Below are 24,244 nucleotides of genomic sequence, written 5' to 3'. Positions count from 1 at the left end.
GGCTGAGAGAGCCGGGCCTGCTTAGCTGGGAGAAGACTGAGAAGGGATCTTATCAATGTCTACAAATATCTTATGGGTGAGTGTCAAGAGGATGGGGCCAGGCTCTTTTCAGTGGTGGCCAGTGAGAGGACATGGGGCAATGGGCACTAACTGAAACATACGAAGTTCCTTCTGAATATAAGGAAGAATTTCTTTACTTTGAGGGTGAGGGAGAACTGGAGAGTTGTGGAGTCTCCTTCTCTGGAGACATTCAAAACCCACCTGGATGTGATTCTGTGCAACCTGTTCTAGGAGAATATCCTTTAGCAAGGTGTTGAACTAGATGATCTCCAGAGGTCCCTTCCAACCCTGACCATTCTGTGATTAAGGAAAATTCTTCATACTGGGTAATACAATTCACGTATGAAAACTGTTTTGATTTATGGAACTCCCTGTTTTAAATATGAATCTAATAGAAAGTAGGAATTTGACAATAATTTAAATTTCTGTTCGATCAGTGCCTCAACTCTGCTCTGTTTGATTATGTATTCACTATTTTCACTAATTCCATGGAAACACAGAGGGACTCTACATGCTCCCAAGCTTTCGAATCTCCCATAGATTCTGCACAGAACTGATCTACATGCATGTAGAAGGTAAATATACACATATATTATGCTACTAAGTAATTCACCTTTCAAATTCTGCATTTCCTGGGTAACTAAAATAGCTAAATACCTAAAATTTTTTTCCTATATAATTACTTGCATATTTTATAACCACAAACTTTTATTACAATTATGTAAAGAAACTACAACGGTGGGAAGAAAAACTAGCTTTTTATATAAAAGAAGCTCCCTTCTTTTCCTCAAAGCAAGGTTTGCTGTCTTGAGGAACCTTAAAACAGTGACTTCCCAACATTTATATCATAAATTTTCCTCTACTTTAAACAAAAACAGTTTGAGGTTTTCTGTAAACACAAGCACTGATGTTCCATGAAGATGCATGAAAAAGAACATGTTAGGCACTGAATTAAAAATTGTATTGGCTTTGCTGGCAAGGTTTTGGTAGCAGGGGAACTACAGGGGTGGCCTCTGTGAGAAGATGCTAGAAGTTACCCCCTATGTCCAATGGAGCCAATACCAGCCATTCCAAGAATGGACCCACCGCTCCCCAAGGCCAAGGCCGAGCTGATCAGTGACAGTGTCAGCACCTCTGTGACAGCGTATTAAGAACAGGGTGGCAGAGGTGGGGGAGGATCTGTGCCAGAGAGGAGTGAGACCATGTGAAAGCAACAGCTCTGCAGACACGAAGGTCAGTGAAAAAGGAGGGGGAGGAGGTGTTTCATGCACCCGAGCAGAGATTCCCCTGCAGCCCGTGGTGAAGACCCACGGTGAGGCAGGCTGTGCCCTGCAGCCATGGAGGTTAACGCTGGAGCAGATCTCCACCTGCAGCCCATGGAGGACCCCACGCTGGAGCAGGTGGATGCCTGAAGGAGGCTGTGACTCATGTGAAGCCCACACTGGAGAAGGTTTTCTGGCAGGACTTGTGACCCTGTGGGGGACCCATGCTGGAGCAGCCTGTTCCTGAAGGGCTGCACCCCATGGAAGGGACTCATTCTGGAGCACTGAGGAGGAAGGAGTGGCAGAAACATGTAATGAACAGACTGCACTTCCCATTATGTGTTCCCCTATGCCACTCGGGAGGATGTAGAGACATCAGGAATTAATTTAAGCATAGGAAGAAGGGAGGGGTGATGGGAAAGTGGTTTTTTTTTTTTTTTCTGATGTGAATAGTAATAAATTAAACTAATTTCTCCAAGCTGAGTCTGTTTTGCCCACGGTGATACCTGGCAAGTAATTTCCCTGTCCTTACCTCAACCCAGGAGCCTTTTGTTATATTTTCTCTCCCCTGTCTGACTGAGGAGGGGAGTGACAGAGCGGCTTTGGTGGGCACCTGGCATTCAGCCAGGGTCAAACCACCACAGAAATAGAGGTTTCAAACTTAAGTCAGATTTTTATGCTTAAGGCCAGAACAAGCAAAGACATTTCCTCTGTAACCACGTCATGTAAGTAGCCAGTGTCCTCCCAAAATAGCCATTCACTGTAGGAGGTGGCACGAAAGGATCTGCCAGTTAGCATGGCCCTGAACAGGACACTTTAGTGAGATCCCTAGAGAATCTAGATGTTTGCTTCACATTCTCAGCTAGGTGAAGGTCATGAGAGTGGTATGGGAGCAGACCAGCAGCTGCACACCTTTGTATCCAGGAATTAAAAATCCCCTCTGTTGTCTTGAAATCCAAATGTCAACGTAGCACAATATACCATTATCCTGACTGAGTAACACAGGTAATTTAACTGGTAAAAACCTACTATTTATTCTGTACTATAAAAGCAAACCCAGTCTTCTATGTCTCTTTCTCACAGGCTATGTAATAAAGCTCAAAGACGTTATTTAATACCTCACCTGCTTTATCACATGGTATTTCCTGTGGAAGAATGCAAATGACTCCGGCTCAGAAAATAAGCACTGCCATACTGCCTAGGGAGACACATAACATTTCCACAGATGACTTGATTATTAGCAAATTAGCACCAACAGAAAAAAACAGCAGCAACTGATGCATTACTGAAAGGAGGTATTTCCAGAAAATGCCAGAAATGGAAAAGTAAAGGAAGAAAAGAAGCAAATATCTGTCACCTGTGCAATGATAGTTGCCTTTGAATGAAAAATGACTCAAAGGAGCTGGGAGATTAGCAGCTGAATAGGTTACAAGCTTTAGAAACAATCAATTTTTATACCAACATTTTCCTGCAGTGCTCCAGCCTGGCGGCCAAGCGTTCATAGCGTCGTCACATTTTGATCCTTTGATGTTGCATTGTCCTATCATTGTGAAGCAGAATTCACCAAGTGTTGGATTGTTCACCCACTAATAGGGAACGTGAGCCAGGATTAGACCATCGTGAGACAGATTAGTTTTACCCTACTGATGATGTGTTGTTGCAATAGTAATTCTGCTCTGCTATGTATGAAACCCTGACCCAGAATCAGGTTGTCGACGAATGGTTTAGCACCGGGTACCCCATGATCATGCAGTACATGACGGGGGAGAGGTGCTGCCACATCTGCTCCAGTGCAAAATGAAGCAAGCTTGTTCCACACAGATTCTAAACTTACCATTATTTCTGTTATCTGTTCTTGTCCAAAACAGTCTTTATTATCAAATTGTTTCAATTCTCCTAAAGATTACTCCGACAAGAAAACTTTCATTTACATTGAAGAAATAGCGATTCAGATGCCTAATGCTAGAAATGCCAAAATTTCATAGGTCTGATCTACATGAGGAGATAAAGAGGTTTCTACTGCTTTTATAAATTCTCAGAAATAAAAGGGTAACTTTGAAAAGTGCTTATTGTGCAAGCCTTTATAACAAAATGCTATAGCTATCTCATTTTTAAAAACATCCAAATGAAAAAAAAAAATCATCTTTAAACAATACTTAAAAACACTAATTATGTTAAATGGCTCATGACTGGAGGTGACTGGATGTGTACACAAAACGAAGAATGTAATAGCATATTGACAACTATTTAAAAGTTTTCTACCATTATTAACCATTTTCATCGTAATCTTTCAAAGCAACTAATGCCCAACAGGCTCCATAATGTTCTTCCCCAGAACAGACTTGTGAAATATATACCAACTCTCTGTTCAGTAAGAGAGCCCTATAGCTCTAAAGTATACCCTATAGCAAGGACCCTATAGTTGTTCTAAAACTCGTGGTTTAGAGTAGGTGGCAGTTGTGGTAAGTAGCTTTACAGAGACTGGAATGCCAGTTAAGAGTTGGTTGGTGCTTTGAAGAGCTCTTTCCCTATTTCAGCAAGCTGCTTCTTTCTCATTATCTTCCCTCTAGATCTAACTAAGGTCTATCTTAAGCTCTAATTTAATCATGTTTTTAATCTAGTGTTCATAATCATAGAAAACTGCCACATTCCTTTACAATTTCATGAAGTCCTGGGAAGGGTTTTAGATGTAGGTTGTTTTTAACTGATAAGCTACCAAAGGAGAAACAGAATGGATGGATCCTAATTCAGGATCTGGTATAGCAGAATACCCGCATCCTTAACATTAACCACACAAATCACACAGGCATCTTACACTCTTTCAGTTAAATACATGTAGAGCTTACATGTTCCACTGGATCTAGGACATAATTTCTAAATTAGGTGAAAATGTAATATTAAGTTGTATTAAAGTTCAGTTAAATTGACACTTGAGGTGGTAAAATTCTATGAAACTGTTCAGGAGGGTGGAAGAAGGATTAGCTGAAAATTGCTTCACCACTACCTTGTGAAACCAGCTGTTCTTCCCTCAAAATCCTGTTTTACCTAGATTTCAAAAACACTTCAGCAAACAAACGCACACTGAAATATAAACCTGATACGCAGTAACTGATAGAAAAAGATGGCATCGGATTGGAGATATTTTAGATATTTGCAAGAACTCCATAATTTTGTAAAAAGAAGGAAAAAAATAGGGACCATAATACGCTAAGCTCAGGTGACTGTGCAGCTGATGTGATCACTTACTGACACAGGATATTATGAAGTGTTAAGAAGTTAAACTTCACAAGATTTCCCTAGTCTCATATCAAAGTGCAAGATTATATCCACGAGTGAAAGAGCAAGAGAACATTAAAATTAATTTAGATAATTCCTTTTTGCATTGCTCACCAAAATAGTACTTCTGTTGAATTTTATTGTATCCAGTAAACTGTATGGGAATGGCTAGCTATTTCCTTCACACAACTTCAAAGTTGCTATAATGGCAACTAGTGTATCAAAGCTAACATACGAAGTTATTTAACTTCTGGCTAAATCCTTGTTGATTCTTAACTAGCCTACTGTATTCTTAATTTTTAAAGTCATCCTCTGCTGTGGTTCAGCCCCACCTGGTCACTAAGCACCACGCATCCAGTCTCTCACTCCCCCTCACCCAGAGGGATGGGGAGGAGAATCGGAAAGGAATGTGAAACTTGAGGGTTGAGATAAGAACAATTCAGTAAGTAAAGCAAAAGCCGTGCAGGAGAGCAAAGCAAAACAAGGGATTCATTCACCACTTCCCATGGGCAGGCAGGTGTTCAGCCATCCCCAGGAAAGCCGGGCTCCAGCATGTGTAACGGTGACTCAGGAAGACAAATGACATCACTCCAAATGTTTTCCCCTTCCTTCTTTTTCCTCCAGTTTATATACTCAGCAGGACATCATTTGGTATGGAATATCCCTTTGGCTCATTTGGGTCAGCTGTCCTGGCTGTGTCCCCTCCCAGTTTCTTGTGCCCCTCCAGCCCTCTCACTGGCAGGGCCTGAAAAACCGAAAAGTCCTTGACTTAGTATAAACATTATAAACCCAGTATAAACCCAGCAACAACCAAAACCACCCGTATGCTGTCAACATTGTTCTCCCACCAAATCCAAACCACAGCACTGCACCAGCTACTAAGAAGAAAATCAACTCTATCCGAGCTGAAACCAGGACATCCTCTAAAATAATATTCCAAATATGAAGGGGAAAATTGCTACATTTTTCAAATCTAGCCCAAAAGGTAGAGAGGTCACATGAAAGTTTTACATACACAAATAAATGCATCTTGTGGGAAATCGATAGTTATGTCATGAGTTTAGACATTGGCTGTGGTTTATGACATCAAATTAATTACTGATGTATATACATATGTCTAAAGACTTTTTTTTTCTGCTCACAGAGTCCTACAAGGTTATGAATAATTTTAAGAAATGACAAAAAGGGTGAAAGAACACTTGAACTCTGGAAAACCAGGGAATATGGGGTACAGTATCCTGTTTTTCTTTCTAGGTACCTCAAATCGATATTTGAATGTGAAGATGAAAGCATAATTGTCTTTCCTCACCCACACCTCTTTATATGATTCCCACTTTCTCATCCCTCTTTTTGATGGAAATTGTCACAGACTTGTTTTCAATCACACAGTATAAACACTATCAGGGAGATAAATAGATCTATGACCTCTAGAGACATGAGATTGTTCTAAATATGGCTGAAATCACAGAAACCGGACAAAATACATTTATTTTTGAAGCCAATCATATAAAGACAAAAAAAACCCCACTTGTCTGAGATGTTTGATAATAATGACATAAGTTAGAAATGTTAATTTAGGAACAATGTCTAGAAAAGCTGCTGGTAAAAGAAACCTCTAATTTTCAGGGTGATATTATCAAATGTTGCTCAACAGAACAGAAATTCAACAACCTGGATCCCAGGGAACAAATATAGCAGTCTTCAGGTGGGAATGTAACAAGACAAATGCCTGTCACAGCCTCCCATTTTACTCCTAGTTTTGCAGCTTTGTCAAAGGAGCTGACCTTTAAGTCGTGTACAGAATATACACCGGCAACATGTGAAATTAAACAGATTTCCTGTTTTTAACACATGACATTTAAATATTCGATTTATTGAACTATTTATAAAACTTTTACAAAATATTAAAAAATTTGGAGACTTTAAAAATGTTAATCTTATAATTAACAGTCAGGGACATACTTTCTTTGCATATGCAAGACAGTGATATTCCAAACCTATTGCTATGAACTTTACAGTAATAGACAACCATCTGCCTTCATGCTAAAGCAGACACACTACATTTTTCCACTCGTGTAGGGATTTCACAATGAAGCAGATACAAAAGCTAAGCTAATAAAGGATTGTTTCATGGGGAAAGGAACAATACATTTCACATTAAAGTAAAAAAGCTTAATTACCTGGAAAGGGAAAAGAAAAAAATGTAGCTCAGAGTACACTATCTACCATTCACCGTATTCTATGTGTACACAATCCTCCCTTTCTATTGTATGACCTAGCACTCACTACTCAGGAAAAAAAAATTAAATTTACACTAGCAGCAAATTTTCTATGCTGAATTTAAAGTTAGTTTTTAAAATAAAGCTTGTAGCAACTACTTATTTCCAGATAATTTTGGTCATTTTTAGTAAAACAAAGAAAGTCACATATTGAAAGCACTATTAAAGGGAACTGAGGCCTCATATAAGGCACATATATGCTTTAGACTACATCCTTGCTTTGTATGCTGTGGCATATATCCAGTGCTGATAGCTTCAGTTTGGCAAATACATTGATTTGTATCCATAATTTTCTATTTCCTTAGAAAAATGGAGATGGATTTCCACTTTTCAAAACTGTCATTTAGAGACATTTCAGATTTCAGTGGTATCTGATTGTTTAGAGTAAATACAGTATGTATTGATATAAACCCGCTTGGCCCTAATATATCCATAATGACAACTATGACTTTATGTAATGTCCTATAAGCGGGTTCATTACCCGGCGTGCAGCACCTATTCATACACCGAGTCAAGTTATTTCTTATTTCTTTACTCTAGTTTGCACAGAGCAGCGAGCTAGGTGGTAACCCACAAATGCCTGGCTCTCTAATGGCCAAAACGTTACGCTATTTATACAGTCCAACATACAAAGACATTGGCCCTCATTGGTTACAAGTCACCCAAATCCTTCATTACTTAGTACTCTGTTTCCCATTTGTCAAATAATTCTCTCTCTTCTGATGTTAATTAGTTCGCATGCTCAAACTCAACTTCTTTTGGGTCTGGGGGATTGCCAGAGTCGGTGGTCGCCATCTCCCCGTGCTGGAATTGCCTTTCCCCTAGTTTTGCTGAGCTCATCGCCCATGGTGAGCTTCCTACCAGCCTACCTGTCCCTTGGCGGCACTCCCCTTGTAAAGTTCCTTTTCTGAACAAAGGGATTTGCCGGTGCTTAACAAAGCACTTAGCAGAAACTACAAAGTCTTTGTAATCTGAATTAACCCTTAACAACTCACTGCTCTAACCATCTCAAAGTCAAACCACCAACACCATATTCAATTTCATCACCCACCCGATATCAACTTGAACATACTTCTGGAGTTTATTAGTTAAGGAGCAATCAAATAGAGAAATGCAATACGGCATATAATAACACACTATCAAGTTAAACCACATAACTGAGATAATGACATTCGCTTGCTTTCACTCTAGAAAATGGTCTTATACACTGTAAGAAATATATAGTTGTTACTAAGAAACTGAAGTCGTGTATCTTAACCTAGACATGAAATAAGCAAATGCACACATTCCAATAAAGCCAAGATTCTACACAGGGCTTGTACATAAAATGGTATGCCATGTTGACTGCTACTACATCAGTTAAGCAATGATACATTTTCTTGTTGAAATGTAGTTAATGGTAGGTACCAGGTAGATCACTAAGATGATTAATGAGTATATATTACTGAAATGTACAGTTATACATTACAGCATGATTAAAACAGATCACAGCTATCCTTAAGGAGTCAAGAGACAACTTCCTTGACTGGAACAAAGTTTTTGGATTGCATACATGATAATTTACTTTCTCCCTTAAAAATTCAATACTGAATAATTATAAAATTATTACAGATGCCCCTATCCCCTGTAATTACGAGTTCTCTCCTGACTTCTTGAAGAACGGGTCTGAATATAAAACGTTTACAATGATAGTTCAGTTGGGCAATTTCTGGAATTACACTAAATTATCAGCCTCGTTGAAACTTCAGGATTAAATAAAATCGCATTATGCTTTAGTTACCTTTCAGCCATTAAATACAGGATACATCAAATCTGATGCTAATCTACACAAACATGCAATGTGACAGCACCCCCCCTGGGCTGTAGCTGCCCCAGTGAGCTGCCAATGAGCCTGTCACATACCACAGCCCTGGCTGACCCAGGAGCGCTAAGCACAGAGGAAGCTGTTCCCTATATTGATGGAGGGGTTGTAGAGGGTAAAAGCAGACCTCTGTGAAAAGAGGAGCTCCTTAATTCATCTTCTCCACACGAATGGAAAAAGAAGAGAAATATTATTCCTCCAGTGCCAGGACTATTAAAAGATATCCTACACAGAAAAATGGATCACTGTTAAAACCTCATCATCAGGCATGACTGCAAGCTTCAGCAAAGCAAATGACATCTCTTCCAGTTTTAGAAAAAAGATATCTTATGGAAACTAGACATTCAACCATTAAAAGGATGATATGATTACATGGCTGAGGTTATAGTCTCAAAAGGAGCTGCTTGTTTCAGGTTTCTTTTTAAGCTTGTATACTTATTTTATTGAATGGAATAGTTACCAGTGTGTCTAACATAAAATGCTTCCGTCCTAATTGTAAGAGATTTTGTTACAACTGCAACTTATTTTAACAGTCCCTTCCTTTTAATTTTCTCTTCAGGTAGTCATAATTCAGTCATTTTCATGCATGATTTTTGAAACGAAGACACAGAAAGAGAGAGAAGGGGACCCCTTCATTTACACAGGTTAAATAAATGTGAAATTCCCTTGGAAATGTAGTTGGAAGACAGTCAACTCATCCCATTGTATGAACTCAGCAGGCCTGTACAGGTTAAGATTCAAAGGAGAGAATGCCTTGGGATGTATTTTTGAATGAGCAACTCAAAAATATCTGTTTCAGTCAATGGACTGGAAGGTACCACCAAAGTCCATGGCACAGGGAGGTAAGTAGTCAGCCCAGATAACAAGATTCATATATAAATTATGTCAGTTTTAATTAAAAACACTAAACCACAGGAGACTCCTGGAGCACTGTCAGACCAAACTGAAGGTAAGACTAGGTCAGAAGAAGGCAGCAATCAGACACCGGTAGAAGGTGCCAGTGGAGTCCAGACAAGATGTCACCCAACAGAACGGTTGTGCATATACACTGATATGGCCTATTACCACAGGATTTAAATCAAACTCCTGCTTAAATTTAACATTGCTCACTTCTGGCATAACCCTTGGGAAAAGCCAAAACCTGCTCCCACCTAAAATACTGCAGATGATACTAATACAACTGTGTAATTGTTGTAATACTTCTGTGTTCCAACTGCATTCTTTGGAACACAGAAGGGAATTCCAGTACATAACATGTATGTAAATAAATAGAACACTTTACTGAAATATTGAAAATATTAATTGAAACGCACACTGGATGGTAACTAAATCTGTTATTTTTGAAGGAAACCCACTTTTTTGGTTCCATTATTTTATGCTGCAGTTTGCACAGCTGTCATGTATTGAAAACAAGTGCAAGGAGTATGCCCACATAGCAAATGTGTAGAAGATATTCAGAGAATTCAATTTTAACACTGAGAATTCGAAAATATGTGATTTAATTGATTGTAAACTTGTGCAAGGCTGAAAGGTAAAATATTCTCTGATATCTGAGCAACACAGGACAATTGATGGGGGGGGGTTTGAGTTTACAGTTGATTGCTTTCACATATAGTGAGTGTAATGACCTACTTTCAGACAGTAATACAAGGGGATGTTAGATATACTGGCAGTCTGGCAAGGGTGTTTTTTACTCTAGTTGCTTGTATTTCATACCATGGGAAGTTAACTAGGAGGATGTTATAGTTATATAACCATTGTGTAGACAATTTTTGGTTCCTTTCCTGTGTACCGGTAATGCTGTTCAATACTATGACAATTATCCATTGCCATTTATAATCCACTGTACCTTAAAAGATAAAAAGTTTTTGAAGCCAGCTACAAAATCTGTTATAAAAAAGAACTTTCTGAAAAGCAGTAAAGCAAAATAATTACAATTACAAAACAGTAATATTAAAGTTTGTCATATAGCCTTGATTCTTTTTACAAAACCCCCAAAATTATTCAAATAATTATTTTTTATTCAAACTGTATTTAAATTATGTTCATTTGACTAATCTGTGCTTTATGAGCAACAGTAGTACAATAGAAGTATAAATGAGCTACAGAGTAAAAAAAGCTTTTTTCAAAAAAGGACCAGGCACAGTGGCAAAAAACAACCCAGTTAGTAGAAATGGAAAACATACAATCTATTGAGGAAATCTTCTTATTTTCATTCATTAACTTTCTTCCATCCAGAAATACAATCTTGCATTATACCGTGGCCAACAATTTGCACAAATAATACATTTTTTTTTCCTGAACTCAAGCCTGCAATGCTTATAGTGTGCCTGACTGATACACCTATCTTACACTGCAAATAAGTATTACTCTAAATACCTCAATGAATCTACTCCTGAGTTACTAACAGTAGCTGGGATGAAAAACAGAGAAACATGATGATTATTACATCTTCCCCTTTCCCATCTCCAAAGAAGCATAAAACTTACATTTCACAACTAACAGAGAAAGAATGAACCACAACTACCTTTTTCGCAGAATCGGCCAGTGAAGTGTAGTGGGCAGTCGCACTGAAATGAGGTGGCCCCAGAAGGCAGAGAGAGAGGATGACAAGTCCCTCCATTATGGCACAGTCCTTCCTGGCATACAGATGGCAATTCGAGGGAAACCTGAGAGGGCACAACAGGCTCAGGCAACTCAGGCACATCAGAAGAAACCACAGGGAATGCTGTTGACAGATGTGTGGGTACAGGAATACTGAAAGGAGAGAGCAACATATCAAAACAAAAAAATCATAAGTCCCAATTTTGCCATAACATTTCAGCTTCATTTAAAAACAGTAGGGATTTTTGTTTGGAAATTCAGGTTATATTTAAGAAAATGTAAGTACATCAGTAATTCCCAAGTCAAGTCCCCATCCTGCAATCCAGCAAAAAACCAAAGGTATTTTCCCCTGTGAGGGTGCAAGAAATAACTTCCACGCATGTAGCACAGTTTGTACATGCCGTCGTTAATTCCTTTTCAGTGGATATCAACAATGGAGTGATAAATAATTACAGGCTTGTATTATTAATGATTGAATTGTCTGAAGTTAGCAAATCTCGTAAGGCTGTTCTAGATGTGACTTCCATACAAGTATATTAAGCATGCACATGCAAAAGGAAAATGCTGTAGTACAGCAATACAGTATCTTTTAATTCATAGAAATAACTGGGGGGAGAGGGAGGGAAGAGAAAGGGAGATGGTTTTGTTTTAAGTTTTCCCCATAAATTTTGTTTAGAATGACATTCTCTTCTCAGATTTTGAGGTCTCACATTAAATACTAGACTGATATGTTAATCAGTTGCCTCCTTTTTAATTATTTCCTATCTCAAAGTTGCTAGAAATTACTTAGCAATGCCACCTGTTTGTCCTAATTATCAACTCTATCTATTACTGCTTTTTGTTGTATCCAGAGAGCCAGACTTGTCACTCACTAAAACTCTACAAATTTAAGGTTACTGATTTACCAACCAGAACAACTTATGATGAGGGCAAAAAGAATCAAAAGTCACAAGAAGATTCATGACCGTTTAATAAACTTGCTCAATTAAAAAAATAGTTTTCACTGAATTTTACATAAGAGATAGACATCCTTCTTTCATTTTATGAAGTTCAGGAGGTTCTACTTCTTTCCAGAAAGCAACTTCTAATTCTGAAATCTGGCAACAGTACTCTAATAAAATGCCTTACTATTTTTACTCCATTGGTAATTTTAAACTTTCTCATATTTCTCTTATCTCTTAATGTTATGCATTAAAGAGAAAGGGAGACTAGGTTGAACTGAAATTGCACTGACATTTTGGCTGAACCAGAACACAGAAATTAAATACGGGATATAATGGTTTATAGGTTTCAAAAGTAGTGAAAGTCAACATGTTGGCAATGTGTTGAACATCAACAGCCAAATTCTTACTTTTGGTGAAAATGATAGTATTAACCTGATTATAAGAAATAAAATGAAAAAAAACCAATGTATTGGCCCCTGCTGCACCCTCCCCTCTCTCCTTGTTACCTGCTCTAGTATCAGCTAAAATTTCTGCTTCAACATATTGCAGAGGTTGGAGTATGTCTTAAAAATAAAGATTTGAAAGGGATGATTCATCATGAGAACTGAGTGGGACTGCAGAAGTAAGGTAGATGGGGACATAGCAGTGTGATGGGACAGCTTCAGTGTGATCTTGCATTTACCACTCTGAACATCTGTCTTCTTAAATCTAGCTTCCAAATTTTTTTACATATCCCATTTGATCATGACAACATGAAAACTGATTTTAATAATTTACTTTGTGAAAGTACTTACAAACTTCAAATATTCTGAAAGAAAACAATATAACACATGCCAAATAAGTATGCTGTCTGTAAATCTGACTATTGAAAAATGAGTTGTCTGAATTATGAATATAGCACCTGTACAAAGACAATGTTACATGCTGAGAGGCAGGTAGGAAGGAAAAGAAGCTGGACAGGGGAAGGACTGAAATAATTCAAGAAAAAGTTAATATCTAAGAGGAACCAGAGAAATGCATAGTAATTCAGAAAGGAGCAGAACCTCAGAAAGAACAGAAGGGACACAGGGCTTATGTGACAGCAAAAATGAGACATGCAAAGCAATAATGGTAAGGGAAGCATTAGAAAGGGATACTGAAGCAGGGACACAGGCTGTATCCAAACCACAAGACAGCCAAAACACACACGCTATGGTGCTTAGAAATGAGAATACAGGGATTTCAAGGCAGTTAAAATCCATCCACTTCATATGAGAGAAAAGTATCCAGAAAGATGGCAGACAAGAAGGCTGAAAACAAATCCCTAAAAGATTTTGGAGACTGAGGACATCCTGATAAGAGGATTGGCATTTTAAGAAAATAAGTGACTTCCTGTTTATTTCCACTTACATGAACAGACTAACAACATTTCCATTTATGTGAATAGAATTACAACAAAGAAATTGCTGGGTTTAGAACCTCCTTTTCTCCTAAGGGAAATAACTAACATGATCTTAAGGCTGTTCCATTCAGAGCAGCATTAGAATGCACTAACATGTGTGTTATCTTCTACCAGGCTAGCACAGCAAATAAAAAATGCTTAGTCACCTGCTGCTGCGATTACAACCATTAACATAATAAATAATAAATAATTATTTTCCCCCAAAACATAACCTAAATGTTTGAGAAATTCTGAATTAATAGTAGGCTTATATAACAAATCAGACATCTACAGGAGAAATTTATTGGGAACTGTTACTGGGATTTGGGGTTGATCTTTCTGTTCCTCCTAAAAAAATCAAACCAATCAACAAAAACTGAATAAAACTTGGGGGAAAAAAATGAGGACATAAACTAAGGTCTCACTTCTAGATATTAGAAAGACCATTTTTCCAATGACAGATAATCCCAAAGAGGACTATAGTAAAATTTACTCCTCTGAACTTGGTCAGAGCTACCATCAGGGGTAAAATACTGAATGAGAGGGCTATCTGCCTGACTGGCAGGCATTCTTGTGTCCACTGGAAGCACTGATTTCCAGCTGTGCAAGTTTCACATCCCTCTTCTGACAGGGAGCTATTGTTTTTCTCTAGGATATAATTATAGGTGTGTGCTTCAAATAAAATTTCATGAGCATAAGTAATGCAGCCTCATTTCATTTTTTTTTTTTTTGTTGACATTGCAATCCACGGAGGAGGAAGAAAGGAAAGCTTCTTGGTAGGTGGATTTCTCCCTGCTTCATTTGATAGTCTTTCGCAGGGTGTCAGCCTTTGCAGTGTTGTTCTGGTGCTTTGCTTCTAGATGGTTATGGTCCTGCACTGCTTCCAGGCACCCCGTGGCCTGCTGCCTTACTGCAAAAGTGGAGAAAAATTTGCTTGGGCTAGTTAGTGGGGCAAACATCAGCTGGACTCACAAGACACTCAGGCTGCTGCTGTGAATAAGCAACGACCTTGGCTCATTGCAGTTTAACTAAAACATTTATTTAAATAAAGAGCCAGGAAGCCTTTAAAATAATACAGTAATTGAAGTGTTAGAAGTTTTGAAAAAGTGTAATAAAAACAAATCAGGCAAAACTTGACTCACTCATAGTATACAACAAGGCCACAATTTTCTATTTTTTTGTTGTTTGTTTGTTTGTTTTTTTCAATTTCCCAGCCTGTCACTGCCTCTCAGGTCAATAATGCACATGAAGACCTTCTAGCTTGCTGCAAGCATCAACACATTGTTTTTAATGTTACAATGAGCTCAAACAGCTGAGTTTCAAAGGCCTGTAACCTTGTGTTTCATAGCTGAGTGCACGTAAGTTTTAAATCCTTGCCTAAATATAGATGTTAGTTCAATCTGAAGTCTGATTTATATTATATTCTTCACTGCTCAAGGAGATGTATGGTCAACCAAATGGCAGGAACATAGCACTTAGGGATCATGCTTGACATTATGCCGTTAAACCAAAAGCACACATACCCTAACCAACTGTGCTTCCCATACCCTTATTCTCCTCTTTTCAAATAGAGCCTTAAACTATCAGTGTGTGGAGTTAAGAGGCACTGTGGATTAAAAAGTTAACAAACCACCTGGGAGGTCCCGGCTGTGCCCTGACTGGGCAGTGTAGGGGCTCAGGTTCACCAGTGGCTGAGCTGTGTGTCACTGGTTTAACCCCTGTGCCGGGACAAGTGACCAGGGACGAAAGAGCTGGGACTGTTCAGCCTGGAGAAAAGAAGGCTCAGGGGGATCTTTTCATTTTATATAAATACCTGAGAGGAGGGGAGGGGAAAAGATGGAACCAGACTTTTCTTGCTGGTGGCCAGTTAAAGGACATGGGGCAACGGACACAAACTGAAATGTAAGAAATTCCATCTAAATACAAGCAAAAAAGCTTTTTACATAGGGTGATCTATCTGTATAATGGACTTCAAGCTGAGACCTGCAAAGAGAGCAGACTTGTCCCCAAAGTAATTTGCTATCAGGCTGATGGCAGCCATGTCTACAGAAGCACTGACATTTTTCCATGAAGCAGCTGATGAGACATACAGTGGCATGGGAGTCCCAATGATAACATCTCCACTGCCTATATCTTATGGTACTTACACACTTAACATTTTATTACTGAAGTAATGGATTTAGTCTTATCTGATATGAGTGCGATAAGGAAGTTTGTATTTTTAGCTTGTCAATAAAGTAATTTGTGCTGGGAAGCAACTGCTTTTATTTGCAATTTTCTTTGGTGGAGAAGTATGTACATTCCATTTTCCTTAGGTTGTGGCAGAATATTATTTTTAAGCAAATGGTTTAGATTTTGGAGCCAAAAGAAAGATTTTTCAAGGGCATTAGTATGCATGGTAGAATATAATTTCAAAACCTTATGAAACTGAACACAAGTGCACTACATGGAAATGTTGGTTTAAACAGGAATAAAAACCTAGTACCTTGCATGTAATTTGGCAAGAATGAACAAAGTCTTTTACAGGCTTTTTATTTTACTGTTCACAACCATGTCGAGAAGAATGCTTTAAGTGGCATTTCACTGATTTCAATGAATCCACAGAACAGTGTATCTGCACAGTTACCCTACTGGAGAAACCACCTAAATCACTCAACACACTAATTGAGAAAACAATTTAAGAGATTACCAGAGAGGGATTATTTTTGTTCAGCAGTTTATATCTGACTCTTATTTCCTCACCCATTCCAGTCTTTGTTTGATTTGGAAACATCAGATGTCTGTTTTTCCAGCAGAGATGACTTACGATCAGGCATATCTCTTTAAAAAATTCAATTCTCAATATATGTTCCAGGCTATGGACCCAGCTTCTCCCTCCTACTAGGCACAGCATTTTGGTAGCAGAACTCAGTGATACTGTAGCTGTAGCTTTCCATTTAAAAATTCGCAGTTGGTATAACATCATTTGCAGCTGCTTTTGCACACACAGCATCTCATTTAATGGTGCAAACTCTTAGCAATGCAAATAGTATATTTGATATACAATGCAGCCGAGGATGTGAGAATGCAATTAACAGACATAATGATGTTTATGAAAGCTTGGTTTACAAATCCAAAGTAAAAATTATGAACTCCAGGATGCGTAGCAGTGCCAGACATGGGAAGACATGTCAGGTACGGAAAGACAGGTGAAAGGGGGAAGAGGAAAAATAAACTCATGTACTAAGAGACATATTCCTGTCCTGTTTGCTTTAAAGCATGTAGCTCGCATAGACTTTACAACAGATAAATAAATTATGACACAGAATTTGCAGCAACAATACTTTATGTTGAAATCTGAATAGTAGAAGTCTTCCTAAACAGGACATTAAAGTGCATTTTTCAGATGATATTTGAAAAAAAACCCTCACGGTCCCTAAGTTTAGGACATGAAAAATAATGGTTTTGCTAGGACTGAATTTCTATACCAAATCCACTCCTTTTTTTTTACGTGGGTTGCTGGCAGAAGAGAGCATTGAATCTTTCAATTGTTCACACCGATCTTTGGTTTGGTTTGGTTTTGCTGTTTTATAGCCTTCCCCTTCCTCCCTTTTAAGCCCCTCTTGACTTTCTATCATCCAAACATTAAACTTTTAAAAAGGAGAGCAATCAAAATTACTGAGCACTGAGTGGACCAATGTGCAAATCTTACAACTTTCTGAAGTTTAAGCAAATCTCAAATCTGTCCAGATTTCAGCCTTTTATTTTACATTTAGTCAATAGTCACAGTCAGAAAACCTCTTCCTAGTTTCATCTTAGCTGCTGTTTAGAAAAACAGCACTTGAAATTCCTGAGTACTATGTCTTTTTGTTGATTTATCAACTACTTTTGTTACTTGAAACTAGTGGTTTTGAATGGGAAAAATATTTTCACATTCCCTCCTTGAAGATTCTCTCAGCAGATCAGAAATGTTATTTTTTAACATGGCACTGTACTTGTCCTTCTGAAAAGCCTCTGCAAGATTAGAATATAACCATTCTGTCCAGTCCCAAATGGCTGAATAAATTGTACTGGGTAAATTGAGTTCCTGTGACAGAGATGCTGTGAGAGCTATCTAAAACATCATGATCCAAATGAAGTCACTACTGCCAACCAAAGCTACTATATAGTTTCGAGAGCTAAAGGTGTTCTTCCACCTCAATGATGCCATCTATAATTTAGACTCCAAAATGGAAGATCTACCTATGGAGTATTATTGCACAATGTGTCTGTGAGGGATAAAGGAGAATTACTTCTAGATGCTGAATATGCAGTTGATTTCCTATGTAATATTTAATCTCAGGCAAGACTTCTGCATTGTATTTCTCAGGACTGTGGTAGCAAAACCTTTGGTCTTTGCCCACAGTGAAGATTCTCCAGATGGCTAGAGCCCTGCTTCACCAAGAAGGAATAAAAAAAAATGCTTTGAGAGGTATATTAAAAAAAATAAATATGATACAGTGGAAAAATCCAAGTCAGAAATCAGATGAATATTCTAACCCAAGGGATGGGGAACCGTATGTGAATACTTTTCCTTTCTTCACTCAATCCAGTGAATACCTGTTCCACGGCAGACAGAACAGACCAAGGGACTGGTCTGGGGAGTTCTTGCAACACTTCTGGTATCAGACCGGCAAGTTTGTAATTCCTGAGGACGCAGCTGAAGTCAAGTATCTGATAAACCAGAACAGTGGTTTTACCACTGATCTGAAGGATAAAACTGGAAAGCGGATATGTACCACCACTGGATACGTCTTGTACAGTCTCATCGCAATTTGTTCTGGGCATGCCTAGTAGCTCTTGCCCTGTGTGACATACACTTATGAAGGATGAGTAGAGACATTCTCAGACCCTAATGAGTGAGAGGGACTTTCGAGAGAATGAAGGTGCTTCCCAAAACACTTTGGGAAGTGTTCTTCCCGAAACACACACTTTGGCAGGCTAGAACTTCAATGCACCCTGATTACATTATAGATAACATGCAGTCTTAAGAGTACATAATTTGTTTTTAGGTGTCTCACATAAGAATAGTTTAGGCATCTAAAAATTTTTCACAGAAAGAGTCCTTAATCTCCTTTTGCATTTGTTTCCTCATGTGCTGAAAATAGTTCTTGCCTACATAATACAAGTAGGGAAGGCCTACACTGCTTTACAGATACTAATTAAGATTGCCTGATAGAAAGCATTTTGCAATTCAAAGACTGTGTGACAGGAGAAAGATGGGAGTATAAAAAGTCATTTTGTATCACATGCTATTAAAACTACCATGAGTGCTGGCCTGCAAACAAGAGGAGATAGACATGTAGAAATTATTAATACAGAATGAGTTAAAAATGCAGAGTACTGTTATGTATTATCTAGTCTTTCTTCCAGACTTAATTTGTAATTATATCTTAATGCTGGAGAACGGCTGGTATGCATAAACACAAACATCATTTATTCATCAGTAATCTGGCATTTAATTGAAATATTACTGCATTCTTACTGAGTGCATGAGGAAGAATGTCGTGAATATGATAAGTCAAAATATCTCCATGATATTAACAAATAGAACAAAATTTATACTACTGAAAATTTCCTAAATAGTATTTTATAAGGTAGTAGATAAGAAACTAAAATAATAGGCCTTTATGTACATTTTTAAATTTGATTTAAATGTAATTTTTAATGTAATTGTTAATTTATTTTTTAATTTAAATAATTTTAGATTCAATAAAGCATGTGTCACAGATGACAGAGTAATCAACAACCCATAGTGGATCTGGGTGCTGGGGTTTGCTTAAGAACCTACAAGATTAGAGTTTTTACCCTGCTTGTTTATCTCACACACTCCCTCACACCCTTACTCCACCCCATGCTCTGTTGCATTCAGAAGGTTTCCACTTTTCTTCCCAGCAGGGAGGCTGCTACTGGCCGGGGAAGCTTGAGTAGAAAGTCATGTTGATTCACGCTGAGCTGCTGCTCGTAGTAACTTGTTTTGACTATTCCCAGCCATGGTTCCTGTGTGTCCCCTGGTATTCATCTCCATGCATCTTTCTTATCTTCTGTACCATCCCCCACTTCCAGGATCTCTCCTCCAGCCAGGATGGTTACCTCCTTCTTTCCTGGCCCCCTTCTTTTGTTCAAGACCACATCTTCTTTTCAGGAGCTCTTATTTTTCAACACTCACTTTTCTCTCTAGAACCCCAAGCACTCATTTTCCCCAATCAAAATAGTCTCTGTGCAGAAGTACAATGTGAGATCAGTCTCCTAAATGGTGCTTTTATCTCATGTTTCTTTCTTAGTTGGAGGCTTCAGCATGTGCTACTATCGTTTGCTCCAGACATTACTAAAATTTACAACCACCTCATACTGATAGCAGCTACCAGGTAGGAGGCTTCTGTTTGAGAATTCAGAAGTTCAGTTTTGGATATTCCTCTGTTTCTGTATGTGTGTACATCCCATTATTGACTCCTGCTATTGTTTACAATTTAATATTTTATTTTTTTTCCCTACAGCAGTATCATATTTCAGAGTGTCCTAGTATAAGAGGCAATGCTGGTAGGTGTCTTTTCCCTCTTTCTTATACTATCATGGAATGACTCTAAGGGTACACTAAACTAAGTTATTTTCTTGCTAATGGAATTTTCCTAGAGGAAGGTTGTTAAATGCTGGAGTATGGAATATTTTACTTTCATGCAAATGGAAAATCATTTGAACTTTGGCCACAATGTGGTTTTTTTTTAGTGAGCACTCTCACTTCACTTGAGAGTGAATAAATACTGTAACGATGACAATGACAGAAGAAACAAGAACAATCAATAACAAAGTAATTAATATGTTCAGTACGTGTGACCTCATGTTCAATCTTTTATCAATTCCAATTTCAAAATGCCACCCAAACTAGCCTTCTCGCTCCTAAATATTTGATGAAATTTCATCTGCCAACAAAACTCTAGGAGAGAATTCACTTTGTCAAACATTATCTGCCTAAGAGCTTGGAAACCTGCCTGAACTGACCACCTTGGTTCTTCCTGTAGACACTCTACATACAGAGAAAGGCATCTCCAGTTCATCCTCTTCTAAGAAAAGTGCTCACCTTTCTCCATTGACTAGAGATGTAACTGAACAAATTAACTCTGATGAATGAGGACAAATTCCTACTTCTCTACTCACTATGTCACACTTAAAATTATGCATGTTTTGATTATATAACTGAAAAACATCCCAAAACATTTTCAGGTATACAAAACATTTACTAAAATCATTCCTTATGAATTGTGTACCTTTACAGCAAAGAACAGAGCTTACTTTACCTTGTTACAACCCAAAGTGAACTTGCTAAAGCTTTAAGCAATTTAAGTTCACAATGAAGAGCCTGATGACTTAGCATTACTAAGAGACCATGTGGCTTAGCAAAATCTTAAAATGTGGATAGTAACAGGCAGCATTATCATGACTGAGAAGTTTTATTATTAGTGTGAACAACTGGACAAAAAGCATATAGTTCACAAACAAGAAATACAGAGAGGAAACTCCAGATGCCTTGGCAGCAGGTCTCTGTCCTTTCAGCTTGCAGAACTGTACTCAAAACTGTGCACAGAGGAATCAAGATCAAATGCAGCAGAACAACATGCCACTGTGCTGCTCTAAACTATTCAGTTCTGGTTAAAGACTAGGAATAACTAAGGAGCTGCCTTTTCTCAACATGGACTACTTCACAGCGAAATGCTAAAAATCGATTATTCAAACCCTCCCATCTTCTTACCAGCCCAAAGGCTGTGACACGGCAAGATCATAAGGAGGCAGAGAACATACCAAACTAAAAGTATGTTGGATTGAAATTATCAAGTGGTCAGGCTGTTCCAGGGTAATGTTTAAGCAAGTTGATATTTTGCATCTATTGATCCTAACAGTTTTTGGTTATCTTAAACACTACCTGAACCCAAATGCTATGTCATTGGACGTGTTAAGTACCTGGTTATGATTTGGGACTAGGCAATACCAGTTGCCAAAAGTAATTGATCTTTCCAAGTACAAAACAAGTTTCAAAGCAAGAGAAAAAGAGAAACCTGAGGCACAACTGGAGAATATTCCTGATGTCAAAGTGAATACTTTGATACCTTCAAATTGCACTACATTTTTCTGCTATTTGTTTTTCAGTAACTTTAAGTCATGAAGAGCATCTATGATTAAAGCATTGATATTAGCGATTTACCAGGGTCATTATCTCAAAGCAGGTTATATTTAAGAATATCAGCCAAATCCTGATCATGATTTCTATGAAACAAGCTTTTTATGAAAGCTATCATCTGAACACAATCAGGAGGTTAAACAATATGAGATTACTTTGTTGTGCTTACCTTCTTTCTTATTTACTTTCTTGGTTTCCTTGTGAAAAATAATGACAACTCACTTAGAATTCAGTATTCTTAATATCTAACCTTTTGATTTAAATGATGAAAATAAAACCCACCATGGCGAGTGGGCTGTGCACTGCCATTTGCAAAGGGCTTAGCATGGCTTAGGATGTACAAATAAACCTTTTTTTAGTAAAAAATAGTAAGTTCTTTCATGTAGTCAACTTTGATGAAAAGCTGACAAGAGCTTAATACATGGTCATATTCCCAAATTAGATAACTTATCTTACTCCGTGTATATTAGAAATATATTCTGAAGAAAAAAAATATTTACTGTAAATAAAATTAATCACCTCACTTGCAAGTAAAATCACCTTGCCACTTAAGAGTTCTGAACTCTGGTGAATTTCTTTCATATACCTCAATTCAGTCAAGAATATTTTATATCTTCTGGTTTATGAAATGGATTTTATTTGTTAAATGCTTGAAGCCAATTATAGATGTCACACTTATTTTTATAGTGCCCAGAAACCGAAGAAATCTAATCACTTTCATTTTCATACAATACTTACTCAATTTCATAACATCAGTGAAATATGTTAGGCAGTTAGTTCTAAGAAATTACTGCATTTTCAGTTGGATAATGTTATTTGGTCTTCAGCTTCCTTACAGATGTAAAAATTTCATACTACATGTTGGTATTTAAATACAAAAATGTTGATGGTTAAGAAAAGCCAACTCACACTTTTATGTCAGCTAGGACCTTGTATGAGTACTAGTAGTGCAGCATCTTCTCCTACCTACTTCTTAATTGTAGAGCAGGTGGAGAGAGGAAAAATGGGGAAATCCATTTTCAGAAAGCTGGTCTGAAGCATATATACCTCAACAAGTTCTCGAACAGCATAGAGACCTGTGTTTCTTTGAAGTTCAGTTCATTTATGTTCATGTTCTCTTTTTGACACTGCTTGTAATTTTAACAGCTCAGGAGTTTATCAGTTGAAATCCTTCCTTTTCCCCATACATAGATAAATTACTTAAGATTTTAAACTGTTGGTTCCTTTAAACTTCAGAGCTTCAAAAGAAATCTATAAACCCATAACTAATAGTTTGTAGAAATTTAACAATGACTTGAGAAAGATATGAGTAGGAGTTGAAGGAGAGGACAGAAACCCCAAACTTACCTTTATATTATATGTGTGACTTTGAGTGAATCATCAAAAATACACATTAATACCTACTGCAGGTTTGCACAGATAAGGCAGTGATTTCTGTATACTCTGAATATTCTACACATTACAGAATATGATCTTTCAAGAGCCAGAATTTCTTTTTGTAACTATTCATCCTAAAGTTTACACATATATTCTGAAATGCTGATGCTTCTGGTTACTGCTTTTTATATGTCAGTTTTTTTGAAGGAAAAGAATAATTATTTTCACAAATATATCAATATCTGTCTTGATTTTTAGGTTAATTTTCTGAAGCATTTTCTCTTTACCCAAGAACTGTGATTTCACTTGTAAAGAAGGAAGGAGAAAAAAGGAAAGGATACAACAGGATATAAACCTGTTTTTTTTTCTGAATGGTTCAACAAAGATCAAGACCATATTTTTTAAAATGTTATACTAGTGTTTCAAGGCTGCAGGGGGCAGTGATGCACTGTGTATCTACAGTACTGCAGAGCAAGAGTCAGGACATGATTAAACAGCCTTGCAGGTTACAGATACAGGAAAAACACATAAACTATTTATAATCAATTAAGGATTCAAGAAATTAGGTAATTGTAAAATATTTATATGAATTTTGGAAGGAAATTTATGTTTCTTTTACTGGTAAATATATTTGTTTTTCTGCTGCAATCAAGTAGTAGGGATAAGTTTGTTTTCTTCACTTTATAACCAAGGTCCCTTGAAGGATGATATAACTTTCTAGTATCGCATTACTTAATATTACGGCCTTAAAGAAACAATCCCCGCTCCCTGTAGAAAATAAAATTTTGCTTAGCAGCTCCCCACAGAAGACCATTTATTGGCTGTTGATAATAATTTGCTTATATATTAATCAGCCAATACAGATACTATCTGATTCACAGGCTCATTTAAGTAAGAATGTATTAAAGTAAGAAATAATTATATATTTTATCAGTTCATTCAGTATTTTCTGGTTTAGAACCTAAGAATG

The 24,244-nt window shown here is 37.5% G+C and overlaps 1 protein-coding gene across 1 annotated transcript in view; it reads right to left on the bottom strand.

Moving 5' to 3' along the window:
- EYS (eyes shut homolog) overlaps nt 1-24,244 on the bottom strand; it is an 872,029-nt gene that overhangs the window by 220,369 nt on the left and 627,416 nt on the right. The window contains exon 36 of the mRNA XM_056343434.1: nt 11,266-11,495. Within this exon, the coding sequence (XP_056199409.1) occupies nt 11,266-11,495 (230 nt within the window). The remainder of the gene's footprint in view (nt 1-11,265; nt 11,496-24,244) is intronic.

Source organism: Falco biarmicus, chromosome 6 (genome assembly GCF_023638135.1).
Source record: "Falco biarmicus isolate bFalBia1 chromosome 6, bFalBia1.pri, whole genome shotgun sequence".
Lineage (NCBI taxonomy): Eukaryota > Metazoa > Chordata > Aves > Falconiformes > Falconidae > Falco > Falco biarmicus.
This window is presented reverse-complemented; position numbering and strand designations above follow the sequence as displayed.